At 32.8% G+C, this 17,489-nt stretch overlaps 4 protein-coding genes across 5 annotated transcripts; 2 read left to right on the top strand and 2 right to left on the bottom strand.

The window, feature by feature from the left end:
- Positions 1 to 2,527: 2,527 nt before the first annotated feature.
- On the bottom strand, positions 2,528 to 6,267 carry LOC124837509 (G10 family protein). 2 transcript variants are annotated; one of them, XM_088099197.1, is made up of 5 exons: positions 6,092 to 6,267; positions 5,948 to 5,967; positions 5,302 to 5,403; positions 5,030 to 5,217; positions 2,528 to 3,069 (listed from the first exon to the last, which is right to left on the bottom strand). In XM_088099197.1, exons 3-5 carry the CDS (start codon positions 5,393 to 5,395, stop codon positions 2,914 to 2,916), a joined length of 438 nt encoding a protein of 145 aa, XP_087955323.1. In that variant the 5' UTR covers positions 5,396 to 5,403; positions 5,948 to 5,967; positions 6,092 to 6,267; the 3' UTR covers positions 2,528 to 2,913. The 2 variants fall into 2 exon arrangements, with proteins under 2 accessions (XP_087955323.1, XP_047168840.1); XM_047312884.2 differs by lacking the exon at positions 5,948 to 5,967 and having other exon boundaries at positions 6,092 to 6,265.
- A 5,936-nt stretch (positions 6,268 to 12,203) lies between these two features.
- On the top strand, positions 12,204 to 15,190 carry LOC148204856 (protein FAR-RED ELONGATED HYPOCOTYL 3-like). The gene is made up of 3 exons (XM_088092644.1): positions 12,204 to 12,253; positions 13,832 to 15,031; positions 15,109 to 15,190. Exons 1-3 carry the CDS (start codon positions 12,204 to 12,206, stop codon positions 15,188 to 15,190), a joined length of 1,332 nt encoding a protein of 443 aa, XP_087948770.1.
- Positions 15,191 to 15,356: 166 nt separating this feature from the next.
- Positions 15,357 to 15,992, top strand: LOC148204855 (uncharacterized). The gene has a single exon (XM_088092586.1). The coding sequence runs from the start codon at positions 15,357 to 15,359 to the stop codon at positions 15,990 to 15,992; it is 636 nt and encodes a 211-aa protein (XP_087948712.1).
- A 795-nt stretch (positions 15,993 to 16,787) lies between these two features.
- Positions 16,788 to 17,442, bottom strand: LOC148204854 (uncharacterized). The gene is made up of 2 exons (XM_088092540.1): positions 17,065 to 17,442; positions 16,788 to 16,973 (listed from the first exon to the last, which is right to left on the bottom strand). Exons 1-2 carry the CDS (start codon positions 17,434 to 17,436, stop codon positions 16,788 to 16,790), a joined length of 558 nt encoding a protein of 185 aa, XP_087948666.1. The 5' UTR covers positions 17,437 to 17,442.
- Between the last annotated feature and the right edge of the window lie 47 nt (positions 17,443 to 17,489).

Genomic DNA, 17,489 nt, shown 5'->3' with positions numbered 1-17,489 from the left:
TCTTGAAAGAGTTTATTTTCATGTATAATCATCGGGTCATAACATTTTTTATGTAACCGATCGATTAACTCATGAAAATTGTCATTTTTTAAAAGTTGAGATAACGAGGACCGATTGATTATCATTTTCATATATCATAGTTTGGTATTAGATATCGAAATAATGAGCATAAACCTAATAGTTAAACATGTTTATAAGCTATTGAAGTGTAATTTAGTCAACCTTAATTAAAAGTTTATTTCAAAAGTTATGAATATAAAAGTAAAATAAAGGAGTATGTGATTGCATTTATTATGAAATTAATATTGTGTCATAATAACTGATTGGATTCAGTAACTAACTTGAACTTTGTGTCTTTGTAGGTACACAACTGCTCAGCCCGAAGACTAAATCAAGAATATTAAAAACAACAATAACCAAAATCGAAAATAATGTAGAAAAGCTAGTAATTAAGTGTAGAGGAATGATTCTTGACCCCACTGTCCGGAACAATATAAACATTACTATATAGTTTATATTAATCTTGAAAAATGTTATCCTATATAAGTTGAGTTATTTTTTAATGAATTTGCAAGATGATATGGTAATCATAAAACAAGTCGAAAGAAAGTTGAAAGGATCATGAATTTGCAAAATTCATAAAGTTTGTGTAGAAAATGGTTACAGATTTCCATTGTATTTAGCTTTCGAATGCATAAGTATTTTTATCAAGTTTACATCGGTAAATTTAGGGTTGTTCACTTTAGATGATTGGAGTATATTTTGAAGTAAAGTTTGTGAAAATTAGTGTAGAATTTGACCAATGTGATAGATAAAAAAGATTGTTTAATTGGTATAAATTAAAGATTACCAAAATGTCCCTAGTTATAAAAATAATATAAAATGATAATTGTTAATGTTATATATAATTGTAAAAAAGTTTATAAGGAAACAAAATAATATAATTTAATTTTTAAAATGTAAAAATATTATGCACGAGAGAATAACCGAAGGAAGAATCAAATATCATAGAGATGAAATCAAATATCACAGAGGTAGGAACCGAATACAAATAATGAAACCGAATACACAAGAAGGGAGAACCAAATACACACCAGGAGAACCGAATACAACCCCATCCACTTTTATTGCTTGAGGTAGAACCAAATACTATTCTCTTTAACCTAAAATGGTTTGGTGGCTTCTGCATCTTTAATCTTCTTCTTCAACCACTATTTTCTTCATCTTTATCCATCAATCCCATTAACATTAACCATAGACCAGTTCCTTCGTTTTTTACGTGTTATTTTTCCTCTAACAAACATGACACTTTAATAAAAATCACTATAAATTCTAATCGAAAGCAAACATGACATTTTAATGCAAATCACTACAAATTCGAGTGTGATAACAAGGAGATAAAAAAAATTATATCTCGTAAATGAGCATAATTTCATCTTCATATATCAACTGAATGAACACAATCTATCTTACAAATTCATCCTCGCGTTCTATCTTGAACAGTGCATTCCGCTTATGAGAACACAAGTTCAAAGATACTTATTTCAAATTGCTATGTTCTTTTACACACAATTACATCAAACTGTTTTTTTGTTCTCCTCATATTTAGTTTTGATGTTCAACTTTTCTTACTTTGTAAATAAGAAGAATTAAATCTGATATTTTAAAATTTAATATTTGTATTTAAATAAACTGCAATGTTTAAACACCTTTAACACCAATATTATCAATAATATTTAGACATGTGAGATATAGATAAAATCATATCAATCAATGACGTGTCATTTCACGTTATGAAATAAATGGAAAAAGTCTAAGTTGAATTTTTTTTAACAAACAAAAAACTAAACTAACTTCTTTTAAAGGCTAGAGAACAAAACGAATTAAGTAGGAAAAAATCCAAACACATCATTTAGCCAAAAATAAAACACATTAATTAAACAGTAAAAATACATATTAATTAGCGAGGCGCTTGTTATTTTAATTCAAAAACAGTAAAATGGACTCATCATTACTGTATGAGATCACTTTGATAAGAAAATTTATGGAAAAATATGGACGTGTGAAGTGAAGCACTCTTCGGGAAGCAAATCTGTGTTGAATTGTATACAAGATTACAACCATATATGTTCGGGGTACTTTGTCCCTAGGGAAGCTGTCCAGTTTTGTTCTTTTAGTATTTTACGTGTTTCCTTTTAAATTTCTTTTCTAGGTTAACAAAAACATAATTTCAGGGCAATTTAAAAAATCGACACGCATTTTTTATACACTTGTTAACCATTTTTTTTTAAATTGCAACAAATCTCATCTCTTAGAAAGTTACAAAATAATGTATAAGGTAACATGCTGTTAATATTTTATACTGTCAAATAGATCAACGTATACATCATATATCTTCGTTAAAAGATTAAATTATCGATAAGTTGACGGAAAATGGATCGCAACAAAAACTATTTACTTCAAGATAATGCTTCAACTTTGTGTTTTTTCCTCAAAATAATTTACACAAGACAACATCAACAATAACAATAATAATAATTTAAGCAGTTTAAATCAAATCTTACCACAAGAAACGACATTAGAAGTTAAGTACAATATTACCCTTTGTTCGATTGTTCTAAGTTAAGTACAACATTAGAAGTTAAGCATAATAATTTAAGCTCATTGTTTTAAGTTGTGAAGTATCCAGCAAGAGTACACCATGTTAGGCTAATAAAGAAGAGACACAAAACTAAGTCAGATTTTGAACTAGACAGATAACTAATATCTCCAATACATAACATTCATGTAGTAGACAGCAATACACCTGGAGAGGTTGTGTCCCATCCGAGTTTCGGACAACAGAAAATAAGGCTACACGAAATTAGAACTACGAAACCCTCCACTGACACAAATACAAGAAATGATGTCCAATCAGTCTCCACTTGCACAACCCTTGCATCCACAATGAACACACTCTATGACCTTTTCCTCCCTAAGTTGCTTGGGAACTCTGCAAACACAAGTGGTGGCAAAATTGTGGTCGCGTGGCTGCATGCACCTCAGGCAGCATAGACGTTCATAACCAGGCTGCAATTCGGACCAGAAACACGATTTAGGTACTCAACGTCCAACATAGAAGAAATAAAATCAAGTACCAGTATTACGATAATATTGTTTTGGCTGAGTATCAAACACTTTAAAACAATTAACATCTTCAAGAGGGCACAAATGAGTCCAGCATTAACATATTTTCTCATTTCACAAATACTCAATATCAATATCAGACTGAAAATGAGTTCAGACTGGACAATTTTGACTTCATAAAGTTGATTTCGATTAAAAGCCAGTTTGAAGCAATGTGGTTTATGTAAAAATTTAACCCATCTGAACAAAAGCTGAATGTATCTTACATTAAAATTGTGTTTAATCACAAAATTCTGTTTGAAACAGACACCGGATCTTTTTTAAAACAAGTTTACAAATGACAAAATCATGGTTAAAAGTGAGAGAAATGCAAGCATCCAATGCAACCTAAAACAGTGCAGCAGGACGGCTGCTATACCAGTGAATGTCATGTATACAAGATAACCTATTTTCTACTATACACATAAATGCTAAAGAAGCCTAAAACTAAAGATATGATTAAGCCTTCAATAATAATCAATGCCAGGGATATAATGAATCTAGGCATAGTAAACAAGTTCGTCAATATTGATTGGTTATGAATCATAAACCAGCATGAACACTGATCATTGGTGTTTCTAATTTCACCACCAGATTTTAAATGAGAATGGGCATACACTTAGCAACTAACATTATCGAAAATCAGATATTTTATTGCAAGAAGAAATATTGCAGACGTTTTTATTGCATAAGAGGTGTTTCACGACGCCAGAAAAATGAGGGAGTTTTGTTATCAAGATGGATTTGGATAGTTTAAGAGAGAGTAGGGCCAGAGAAGGTTCTTGGTTGAAAAGTTTCCTTATAGAAGGAGAATATGGATTTGTAGATGCATCTAAATTGCTACTTAAGTTGTTATAAAGTTTGAGCCTAAATCACAGTTCAAATAATAGTGGGGAGTCAACTGGTCGTAGTGATCCCCAATCTTCAGTTTAACGACTGATTGTTTGGTTTTGTAAGCCACCAAGATATTTCTTTGCATGGTAATTAATCAATTTTTCTGTAGTGACCTGCTTGGATTTGATTGTCCTTGTCCGGATCTGTTTGGCTACTTTCCCTTGCTATCTCTTGCTTAATCAAAACAGTCATAAATGACCCAAAGACTCATAAAACCATGAGGTATTTTCATTGATGAGCAATAAAATGCTAAGTAAATGAGTAACAGCTTGGTAGATGTTGGAACTCGAAATTTATTTTCGAGGAATATATTACTATAGTTTAGGTGAGGGTATCCTTATTAAAGTTTTTCGAGAGGAGCTTGAGATGGGCAATGGTCTTTTTTCAGAGGCTTTTCCTGCATGTTTCATCTATCTGATTGCAAAGTTTTCCTAGTAGCCACTTCTAATCCAACTAAGAAAATAAATTACTATTTACAAAGGGACTTTAATTAACTATTTGGATATGGATAATATAGAGAACTACAATTCTATTTCGTTTTACACTATTACTTGATTCTATTTCTCCCTCAACCAAGTTAGATAGAAGAGTTTGGATAATATCTCCTCCAGTACTTTCTCCTACAAAGCTTTCTTTCAATTTCATACTCGCACACCTGACCTTCAAAAGCTTCTACCTGATATATCCGTTTTAAAATCCAAACCTCTTAAAAAGGGCAAGACCTCTCATATGGTAATGGTTAACATGATTAGTGGTAAACTCATAGACCTTACACCCTGCTATTGGCCCTATTCGAGAACACTTAGCCAAATCTGTTCGGGAGACTTATTTTTAATTCTAAGTTTTAGGCAACTAAAGGACTTCTCGTCCTCCATCTAGTCGAACTTCAATGAAGTTTCTTCTCCAATGAAAAAAGAGATAAAAAAACAAAAGCTTTTTAAAAAATAGAATAAAAACATATTTTAGGTACCTTCTTCCATTTGGCAATTAGATTGCGGTCAGCATATCCTTGATCTAGACAGAATTCATACAGTTCTTTAGAAATTTCCTTTCTCCGATGGTAGAGGTCAAATATGTAGCGGCTCTTCTGGTGTGCAATCTTAAATATTGGCCACAATGTCTCACATTTTCTTTTGCCATCATGTGGATCATTCTCAGCTGCCACATAAAAGGTATAAAACTATTAATTTAATAGAACACAATATAATCTAGTAAGGCAAGCACATGATGTAAATCTCCAACCTTCCCTCATCTTTGCTTGGAGTTCACGGAGTGTAGGCTCAATTAACTCCCAACCCTCTGGGTATTTAACACGATTTGTCTTTACTTTTGGCATTTTTATATCTGTTTAAGGAAACATGGAATCAAAGGGTCAATTTCCATACATTCTACTGAGCAATTTCCACAATTTGCATCTTGAAGGCTTATTACACTGCTAAATTATAATGTCATGATGGTAAGAAATCCTTTTAGACAACATGAATATTTAGCATTTGACAGAGTAACAACATAACAGTTAAAAAAAATTAACACATGTAGAGTCACTGTTCATATATATCTACAGGAACTTTCATCAAGCAAAATCATCTCGAACTCTCAACTGACACCGAGATTTCAAAAAACGAACCAAACTCTCGATTGTTACAATGTTCCTGAACACTTCAAACAGATCAATCACGCTAGGCAAATATATTTGTATATTCAATCCTATCAAAGCCTAATCGAAGACAGCCAACAGTATCATTCACTCAAAGGAAAGTAAGAGAATCAGAAATCTTCAATTCTATCAAAGTCTAATCGAAAATCGTTCAAAAGAAAATAAGAGAATTATTAATAATCAAATAAGTTCATCAATTATTGGATTTTACTATTCCTCGAAAAGCTTAACCTAGGTTAGCCGCTGCAAACCTAGAAGATAGCAAAGAAACTTATCAGGATTCATTGCACCTGGAAAGATCGCTTTTGCGAGCAATCACAAATTTCACAAAAAAAACGACGGAAAATGGAGAGCGAATAAGGATGAAAAACCTACAGCTGTTGCAGACAGGAATCAGAGGTCGAAGCTGTTCGTCTGGCTGACTTCGCAGAAATTATGTTGTCGTTTCGAATCGAAACCCTTTGGATTAGGGTTTAAGAGGAATTCCAACGACTCAAAAACATAACTGGAAAAAACTACTGTAAGAGTAAACAATTTTGAGTAAGGCGACTGTAACAAAAATAAATAAAAACTACGTTATATGTTTACTTTTATATATGTTAATCTTAATTTATATTCAGCTTCGTATGTATAATTTATAATATCAATAGCCTATACTTTATACCATTATCTTTATATCTACATGATTTTTTTCCAATCAAATAAGTTTATATTATATAGTATGTCTCGTAGGAAAATCCGATTAATCACATATAAGACAATTAATCATTACTTGGATTAACGAATTTGATTGATTATTAATCGATAAAACAAATTAATCGATTATGAGTTAAAATACATTAATTTTATTGTTAATTAATTTAAAGATAAAGTATAAATTTAAGATAAAGCCATATGTGATTTATATCTACTGTGCCATTAATTATTAACCGTTTAACGTTAAAATTTCTTATGAAAATATATTTCAAACAATTTGAATGATCAATTAATCCAAGGTCGAAACATATATCATTCTGAATTTTGATAATTTCAATTTTTTTTTTCAATTTTATGGTTTTTAAATAATTATTTTTAAATTAAAATAATTGTCTTATAATTCTTTCTCCTTTAAGTCTACAAATTTAACTATTTTTTAATTATATTATTTAAATAACTATTTTTAAACAAAAATAACTATTTTATCATTTGACTTTTTTAAATGATCGTTTACATAAATTTAATTATATATATATATATATATATATATATATATATATATATATATATATATATATATATATATATATATATATATATATATATATATAACCCATGTGTTATATTATCATTATCAGATGTGTTTATCGGTTTTGATGTGCACCTTTTTTATAAATTTTATTTGTTAAATATGTATTTATTAAATTAAATAATTGACATATTGTTTTATTTTTAGAGTGATTGGTTGTTTAAATTAATTATTTTTAAATTAAAATAATAATTTTTTTAGTTACTATTTAGTTAAGTTTAACTATTTTCTAAGTTTAAATCATCTAAAACATATGTTTTCGTTTAATTATTTTGTTTGTCTCAACTTTCATTGTTATTGATCTTTATTTTTTAAAAAAATATCAACTTCATCCAGAGTTAGTTTAATGTGTATCATTTAAGATCATTATGTTAATTATGTGGTGATGTGGCAAAAGACTGTAATGATGTGACAAAAGACATTTGCGAATGATCCATTAATCTAAGGTGGAAATTGAAGATTAGGGTTTAAAAAAAATTTACTAACTTTGAAGGGGCTCTCCTCCGCTAGCACCTCAGCGTCAGAGCTGAATGGGAGCTCCAAGACTAGAGTTATGACCATCAACTTTGAGTATCGAACGCTACTATAAGAACACCAACACGAACCCAGAATAACGTTGTAATGTCACAACCGCCACTATCCTCACCTTCTTCTAATATTGTCAATGTTATTTTTGACTCGAGGCACTGTTGGCATTGGCAGCGTCATCTCTTTTCTCCTTTTCTTCCTTCACAACTAGCACTAGTATATTCAATGTTATTAGAGTCACCTACACAGCCCCTAGCCATGCACACATAGTCAAATCCAACCCTTTCTTTTTCTTTCCAAACCCAAGAAAGCACATAACTTTTCGCCATCCCTACAACAAAATTAAAAAGGCAAACTTTTTCGCTCACAACTCAGTTTAGACCAAGATAGTTGCACTAAATTACTACAAAATCCTCAAGATCTGTGATTTTTATGGCCACTTCACTTTCTTGGATTTTACATTAGCACATTGAGGGGATATTTGATTGTCTTGAATGAGAAACAATCTTGAAAAGTAAAGAATATTTTCAAATAGTAAGAAAAAACATTATAAAGTCAAAACTAAAGTGTCTTACTAATGAATAACATTTCACTAAACATAAAAAAATATTTCAAACTCTTACAACATTAACCAAGAAAAAGAGAAAGCGAGTTTCACATCATCTTGTTTTACTCATACTATTTAATCTCTTGTGATATGCATGTTCAGTAAGGATGATAAAATTAACTTAACTGCATTGAACTGTCGGTTAATTGTATTATATTATATAAAAAAAAATTTAAGTGTTTACGATAAAAACTAAACTATACCATCTTATATTTCAATTTTAAAAAGTTCAATCTTTATAGTTGAAATTTAGTTAATTATTCATTAATTTAATACTACTTTGTTTTAAACTTTTTACTTGTTTTAGAGTCTCTAAAGTTGCAATTTACTTTAGATATTGTTAACTAGACCAAACTTTAGTAGGACCAACTCGATCAAATTTGATCAATTTTTGGTCGTCTTGACCTTCGTCATGCTCGACCTGTTATAGTTTGGTAAAGTCGACAACATCTAATCAAAACTGCAAGTTTAGAGATTCTTAAATAAGTAAAAAGTTTAAATCGAAATAATTTTAAGTCAATAAGTAGTTAACTCAACTTCAACTTTAGATATTTAATTTTTTAAAATTAAACTATAAAATTGTATAATTCAACTTTTATTATGAACAATACAATATTATTTTTGTATAATATAATACAGTTAATTCATAATTTAATGCAATTAAGTTAATTTTACTTACCCATGGCACCAACTTTTTTCCTCTTAATACTTTTATAAAAAAACACATCCTTAAAAAAGATAAACTAACAATTACATCTACCAAAAAAAAGGGCATTACCGACGATCCTACTCCGTCGGAAACCGCCAAAAAGTCGTTGGTAATGCCTATTATTGACGGATTAGCGACGACCAGTTTTTTGTTAGTAAATTGTTTGTCAATAACAATTACCAACGGCCTTTGTCCTTCGGTAAGTTCTTCGGTAATCACCGAAGGGAAAATGCCTTCGGTAAGTCCTTCGGTAAGAACCAGGAAAAATTAAGTGATATTTGTATTTGCTATCCAATCACACAAACCTGCATAACATTTTCAAACCACAGACAGACCTCCATAATATACATCCCAAAATCATCCAATCATTAATGGAGTAAACAACAATATAATAACATCATTTGTATTGTTGAAATTTAAGAACTTGTATTTGTAAATGAAACATGAAACATAAAACAATATGTTCATCTAGCAAATGTAATGTAACATAATCATAATGTAACATCCAAATGTTCTAACAACTATGTTCAATAACAAAATAAAACTAATAATCTACATAGTCATCATCAGAATGATCTTCATCATCCTGCCACTCTGTAGATGGCTGGAGTGGTGTGGGTTGAACTAGTGTGGGCTGGACTGATGTGGGCTGGACTAATGTGGGCTGCTGAGGGACGGCGGGTGACAGGGAGGGTTGTGGCTGAGTCGGAGGGACGGTGGAATGAATGTCTGAAGCTTCAGACAGTGCTTTCATGACTAGGGACTTAAAGTTTGTAAACTTATTTCTCAATTCAGCGTATTCTTGTCTCAAATCATGATTTTCCTGGTCACGTTGTTGTAGTAGTTGTGTCAAGTGCTCGACGGCCTCGTCAGCAGTGATGGTTAAAGAAGAAGGTTGGTGCTTCAGAGTACCTCCTCTTGCTGCTGTGTAGTTTGCAGCCAGTTGTCCTGCACTATACACTCGTCCCTTTTTCTTCCCACCAACGACATCGACCTACTACTATGTCCTACAGATGTCGGTGTCTTCATTACTCACATCATCCGGTGTAGAAGCTGACCCATGTTCGGATCTAACCTGTGAAAGTCTCATAGAAAATTCTTCTTGTTCAAACATTCAAAGTTAGGGAATGATAGAGTAACATAAATAAAAATTACTAGCTAATAGTAGCAGTTTTATTTGATTACATGAGTCTTCCAAGACCTTTCATCAACGAATTCAATAGTTCTCTTCCCAACACGAATCTGTGCAAAGACCTCATCAACATGGACCGCCCGTCCTAAAGCTTGTGCCTGTAACATAATTTAGAGTTAGAAGTGTAGATGAAATCGAAAATACATACATTAATATGAAAGAAACATAAAAGTAACGAAGGTTTACCATACGAATGACATACTCATGAACCGTGATCGATCCACCGGTATGTAGGGTGTCACCCTTTTTTCAGAAGCTTTGTTCTTTTGGGCTCTAGCACACTTATTGCGAAAATCTGGTGAATTCCAATGAGCGAGTAACTAGTTTCAAACGTGCTCGCCCACCCAGTAAGGTCGCTCCCCTGCCAAGCGAGCATCCCTAAACATTTCTAACAGTCGATGAAATGCTTTACTGTGGAAATTTCTTTGTATAGCAGTTTCATGTTCAGGTTTTCACTGCACCTTCATCTATTACAATAAACAAAAGAAACATTGATTAATGAACATACTAAAATAAGAATGACAATTACTTTAATGGGTTGTTCACCTATTTAGTAAACTTTTTTAGGTTTTAAGAAGTCCAATTTTAAGTCTTAGGTATTTGATCCAATTTGACATGTTTCTTACATTCATTTTACTAGTTTAAACTTGTTAAGATATGAAGATTAGACGTTCTTAGGCTAATTTAGGTGAATTTCAAATTTCTCACCTATTCTAGTCTATTTATAGGTGTTCAATAGTCAAATTTTGCTTTTCTTGCTATTTTTTAATTGAGACTTCATTTTTATCTTTCTTTTATCTTTTAAAAGTTGTGTACATAGTTCGTTTACTGTTTTGATTAGTACTTTAATACACTTTGCATTCTTTGCACTTTTACTGTATTCTAGGTACTACTTTTAGATTCTAGGTTGTCATATTTTGAGTTTTAGGTATTTTTTGTAGTGTTAGTTCTTAATTAGTTAGGTTTTACAATTATAAACTTGTTAGGATAGTTTCTTTCTAGTTTCTTTTCCTAGTTTAGTGCAATTTGCAATTGTAGTACACCTTTTTTGAGGTTTGAGTAGTGATCTTTAGCTACTTCATCTACTTTTTTAGGTTTCAAGTAGGCAAACTTTGAGATTTAGCTACTTCATATATTTTGTCATGTTTCTTAACTTCATTTAACAATTTAAACTTGTTAGGATGTGTAGAATACACACTATTATGTTACTTTAGGTCAATTCTCATATTTTCACCTATTTAGTACACTATTTTAGGTTTCAAGTAGCCAAAATTTGATATTTAGCTACTTGTTCCAATTTGACATCTTTCTTAGCTTCATTTAAGTACTTTAAACTTTTTAGGATAACAATATTACACATTTTTATGTTACTTTAGATGAATTCCCATTTTCTCACCTATTTAGTACACTTTTTAGGTTCAAGTAGCCAAAATTTGAGATTTAGCTACTTGATCCAATTTGACATCTTTCTTAGCTTTATTTAAGTACTTTAAACTTGTTAGGATAAGAACATTACACATTCTTAGGTTTCTTTAGATCAATTTCCAAATTGTCACCTATTTAGTACACTTTTTAGGTTTTAAGTAGCCAATAGTTGAGATTAAGCTACTTCGTCAAAGTATTTTGGGCTTTTTTTGGAATTTAGGTTACTTTTTACCTTTATTTTACTAGTTTAGTTACTAGTTTTAGGTCTTAGGTAGTCAATTTAAACTACAATGAAGTAGTTTCTTTTGTTTGGAGAGTTCTTACAAGTAACCACCTCTAAAGAGGTTACCACTACACACGTTACATTCCTATCTTTAACTTTAAAAACCAATTATTAACCAAAAACCAACTACAATTGATCCAAAAATATACAATTATATTGACATTAATATATACCATAAAGTCATGCACAAGCATAATAATACTAATTCAGCCACACAATTTACCCGCATAATAACTTATATACACGATCAATCAATTATGAAAAGAAAATAAAAACATTGTAAAACCTAGGTGTATCAAAAAGACCTACATTATACACTTCATCTTCAACGCTTAGCTCAAAACCATGGCCTATCTTCACCACTACCACCACTATTTTTAAACAATGAACCAACTCTTGCTACAATCCAAAAATGATTTTGAGTGACAAAATACAAAAACAGTTCCCAATTTACAACTATGCAGCAGGAAAAAGACCCAAAATTGGTGGTTTTGGAAGAAATTTCGTGCAGAACCTATTATGACACTTTGATAACCCTTTCAACAATTTTAATTCATCAAAATAGACTTGTTTGAACTCTAATTAGGAACAAAACAGAGCTGCAATTCATATTCACCTTGCCATTTCCATAATTTACTCAAAATGGATGGTTTAGACTTGTTGAGATGTTTGAAAAAATTTATATATCAAGCTCCTTGTATGTTTGTCATCAAGTTTTGTATGTGCCCTTTCAACTAAAACAAAATATTCGGTCTTAACCGAGGTTTTCAAGCAAGCAGATGAAACAAATGTTCCAAGTGTTTGAAGGCAAGTGCCTCTTTAGCAAATCTTCAGTATAACTAAAAATCAAAGAAATGTCGTGGACTTTGGACATTGCAACCGTTAGAGTTTTTAATTCAGAAACCAAAATTCTCCCCTTCCAAGAATGAGAGAAAAATGGAGTGAATCTTCCTACACCTCCCTCACCTCATCCTGCACCCCCAAATTTACCTATTTACCCTTCAATTAATAAAAAGTCAAAACGGTAATTAATAAATTAAATTTTTTTAACCCCCAACCATTTTTCTAACTCCCAACCACAAGCACAAAAATATTCCTTCTTTATAAACCCTGAGGTGCCTTAGGTGCACTGTTCATGGTTTTTCACTGTAGCAAGTAATTTATGGTTTACTAGAATTGGATTGAATTGTAAGATTTGGAGATACAGCAGCGTGATGGCAGGAGGAAGAGGAAGAAGACTCTACGCCGGCGAAGGTACGCAACCGCACTTCGAGGTGCGGAAAGACTCCGCCGCACTTCGAAGTGCGTTTTTAATTTAGGGTGCCGCACTTTGAAGTGCGTTGTGATATTTTTTTTTTTATTTTGCATGCTTTAGTTTAATTTTTTCTTGTTTGTCTGATGCAAATTTTTTATTTAATGTTTTTTTAATTATATTAGTACAATGCTGGGGTGGTGGTCAGTGCTGGGTTTTGGGAGATTTATATACTGTGAGCGTGAGCGAGAGAGGAAGAAGACAGTGAGGTTTGGGTAGTGGAATCTGGTAACCGCACTTGGAAGTGCGGAAAGCAGTGGCCGCACTTCGAAGTGCGTTTTTCATTTTGTAGCCGCACTTTGAAGTGCGGTTAGTGATATGTAATTTTAATTTTTTTTTATGCATGGTTTTTTTTTTGTTTATTTTTTTTAGATAAATTCCTGCAATCCTTTTTCCTTTTTTTTACATGTTTTTTTATCTTTTTTTTTATGTTTTTGTTATTATGTTATTATTTTTTAATTTAAATTTATTGTTTTATGTTATGATTATTTATTTTAAATTTTTTTTTCATGGATTATGGTTAGTCATTACGGAGTGATTAGGGAGTGTATTTAGGTTATATGAATTTTTAATAATATTTAGGTTATATGAATTTTTTATTAGGGAGTGTTTTTGAATTTTTTATTTGTAATTTAATAAATTTTTAAATTTTAATATTTATTGTCATATTTAATTATATGAGATGGATAACTATCCATATTTGGATTCTGAAATAAATTCTGATTTTATATCGGAGTTTTCTTATTCTTTAAAAGAAGTGGGTGAGGGTGATTATTCAGATCAATTTTCCACTGATAAAATATTCCCAACACGCGCCGATTTAATTCAATGGGTTCGAAAGATTGCATTTGATCTTGGATTTGTTGTCGTCACTATAAGATCTGACACAGCAACTGGTGAAGCTGGTAGAAAGACATTTATTTTGTTAGGCTGTGAAAGAAGCGGGAAGTATAGGAAGTATAAGGCAGATGTTCAACCTAGTTTCTCTGGCACAAGAAAATGTGAGTGTCCGTTTAGGTTGAGGGGTAAACCTAAAGGAGATGGTTGGGTGTTGAAGGTTATGTGCGGCTATCACAACCATGAATTAGCAAAGACTTTGGTCGGTCATCCTTTCGCGGGTAGGTTAAATGCGGCTGAACAATCAATTCTTGTGGACATGACTAATAGTCAAGTAAAGCCGTCAAATATTCTTTTGACTCTGAAAGAACATAATGAAGATAACGTGACAACGATAAAGCAAATATATAATGCGAGGTACACGTACAAACGATCTTTGAGAGGGTCTAGAACGGAAATGCAGCAGTTGATGATGTTGTTAGATAGAGACAAATACATCCAGAGAAGTAGATGTTTGGACGATTCTGACGTGGTAAGTGACTTGTTTTGGACACATCCCGATTCAGTGCACTTAGTCAATTCTTTTAATATTGTTTTCTTAATGGATACGACGTACAAGACGAACAAATATCGACTTCCGTTGCTCGAGATTGTGGGAGTCACATCAACTGGTTTGACATTCACAGCCGCCTTTGCATTACTTTCAAGTGAACGCCAAAGTAATTTCACTTGGGCATTGGAAAGGTTCAAAGGATTATTATTGACATCAGAGGGCGGTCCACGTGTTATTATCACTGACAGAGACCTTGCTTTGATAAATGCAATTAATAATGTCTTTCCGGAGACTTATCAGATGTTGTGTACATTCCATATTGCGAAAAATGTTAGAGCCAAATGCAAGATGTTAGTGGATAAGGTTGAGTCAGTGGATGTGTTGATGGAAGTGTGGCAGAATGTCATGGATTGTGACGACCAGTCTATGTTTAGTGCTTATGTTCATCGTCTTGAGTATGCCTCTTCTGCATGGCCTCTATTTTTTTATTATGTCAACCGCACTTGGATAATTTCGTACAAGACATACTTTGTCAAGGCGTGGACGAACAAAGTTATGCATATAGGCAACACTACAACAAACAGGTAATTTTTATTTTCATCGGCTTTTGTACTTATGTATTTCACATTTGTGTGTAATGTATTAATGTGATATGTGACAGGGTTGAGTCTGCGCATTGGAACCTGAAGAGATTATTGGGCTCTAGCATGGGACCTATGCTCGTGTTGGGATGCCATGCATAACGTCATAGTCCTACAACATAACAAGATCAAGGCGTCCTTTGAAAAAAGTTTGAACGTAATAAGTGATGCTTACAAAGGTTTAATATATAGAAGACTTGTTGGGCGTGTTTCACGATACGCTTTAGGACTTATTGCTGATGAAATTGAGCGAGTCAATAAAATAAGTATGGACAGTGGTCGTTGTGGATGCATTTTGAGCTCAACATACGGCCTACCATGTGCGTGTGTATTAGCACGATATCAACCTGGAATAATTCCACTTGGTGAAATTCATGTTATGTGGACCCGTTTAAGCATTTCAGGTATTGTTTCTAATGAATCGCTTCCAGAGTTTAGCATTGACCGTGAAGTTCAATTGGTACAAGAAAGATTCAACAAGGTTGACATCGGTGAAAAGGTCAACATAAAGCAGAAGATGATCGAAATTGCTTGCCCAGAGATGACGTCTATGGTTGCTCCTACGCATAAAGTGAAAACAAAGGGTGCACAGAAGTCTAAAGATGCACGGCATGAGAGGTCTACGAAACGTGACCCATCATATTTTGAGCACGTCGACACTTTACATTCGATGACAGAGTCTTCATCACGAAAAACCAAAGTGAAATCGAAGGCCAAAGAGGAAACGCGAAGGACAATACCAATGTTAAATCAATTTCATCCGATTTGTCATCCATTCATTGTAGATGTTGTTGATGTTGTTGCTGATGGTCATTGTGGTTATCGATGTATTGCTGCTATGTTGGGCCTAGGTGAAGAGGCATGGCCCATTATCCGACATGACCTCTACCAAGAATTAACTTAGTGGCGTGATGAATACGTACAATTAGTAGGAAGCTACGATCGATTGGAAGAACTACGACAATCATTGATTGTTCATGATCGATCACAGGTATTGCTTATTTACCTTATAAACATGTAATATATTTATAATTTTGTAATTCTTTTCATAAATATTTCTTAATGACCTACATGTATTACAGGTTAATGCTAAGAAGTGGATGACCATTCCTGACATTGGTTATGCAATTGCAAATCGATACAATGTCATCTTAGTATGTTTGTCATATGTTCAGAGTTTTACCATATTTCCACTACGAACTTCACCGCCTACAGATGTCACACAACATCGGATGTTAAGCATTGGATTTGTTAATGGATGTCATTTCGTACAGGTAAACCTCCATATCACAAGTGAAGCATTACCCATTGGATGTTATGATTTACTTACGAATATTAATTTTTCAGGTTCAATTACAACAGGATTGTCCCTTACCCATGGTGGACATAATTTCGTCAAACTATTGTTACCCACAAGCGCGAGCATGGTCTACATTTTATACACACAGGATGCAATCATTTGTGAATTTAATGACAGTTAATACGACTTATGTAGATCTTACAGAAGACTGAAATTAAGTTTGTTATGTAGACTTTTTTTCCAGTTCTAAAGACTTTTGTTATGTAGACTTGTCGTTATATAATTTCATTAAACAAACACGATTCATAGAAGATGTTAAATATATTAAAATTAGTCAAACTATTAAATAACCGGTACATAAATAACCATTAAAAAACAATCATACATAACAGTGTTCTTTCAAGAAAATGATGCACATCCACGCACATGACGACCACCTCTTCTAGTACTAGACTCATACTCCTCAACAGACCTACGAGCTACCTCCAGTGTCTCAGTAGTACGTTGATAAGCTACAGTGCCCTCTGTGACATCTCGACAGGTTAACATGCCCTGCAACATCCTGATCACACGCCTCATACCCCCCTAAAATGAAGATAACCAAAAAAAATTATTAAAGTAAACAAGAACCAACGATAATGAAAAAAAATCAAAATCAGTTAGTTTCAAGACATACCAACAATCCTTGCTCAGCCGACCGTCTACGACGAACTGGAGGCACCAACCTCTCATCTGGAATGTCTCGCCTCATGCGCGGTGCAAGACTAGGTCGTTCATCGTCGTTGCCTGGAGTGATGTACGGGTGCGACACCCGCCTAAACCACGTTATGTATCCATCAACACACGCATGTGGATGATCAGCTTCAATGACACTAGTAATGGCATGCTCTGCATACCACAACCAATTTAGATCAATCGTAGGAATGTCTGGCATCGGAAGACTATCAGGTGACCGTGGTATGTTCTGTTGAAAACCAAATTGACGCAACACGCGTTCAGGTAGATGTCGATGAATGATGTCGCCTAATCGGATCCATCCCGAGTACATAATTATGGCAATCAATGGACATGTACGTCTGTGCGAAAGGTATGGATTCCAGT

The sequence above is a fragment of the Vigna umbellata genome, chromosome 1, assembly GCF_029865625.1.
Source record: "Vigna umbellata cultivar VRB3 chromosome 1, Vumbellata_1.0, whole genome shotgun sequence".
NCBI classification, from domain to species: Eukaryota; Viridiplantae; Streptophyta; class Magnoliopsida; order Fabales; family Fabaceae; genus Vigna; species Vigna umbellata.
This window is presented reverse-complemented; position numbering and strand designations above follow the sequence as displayed.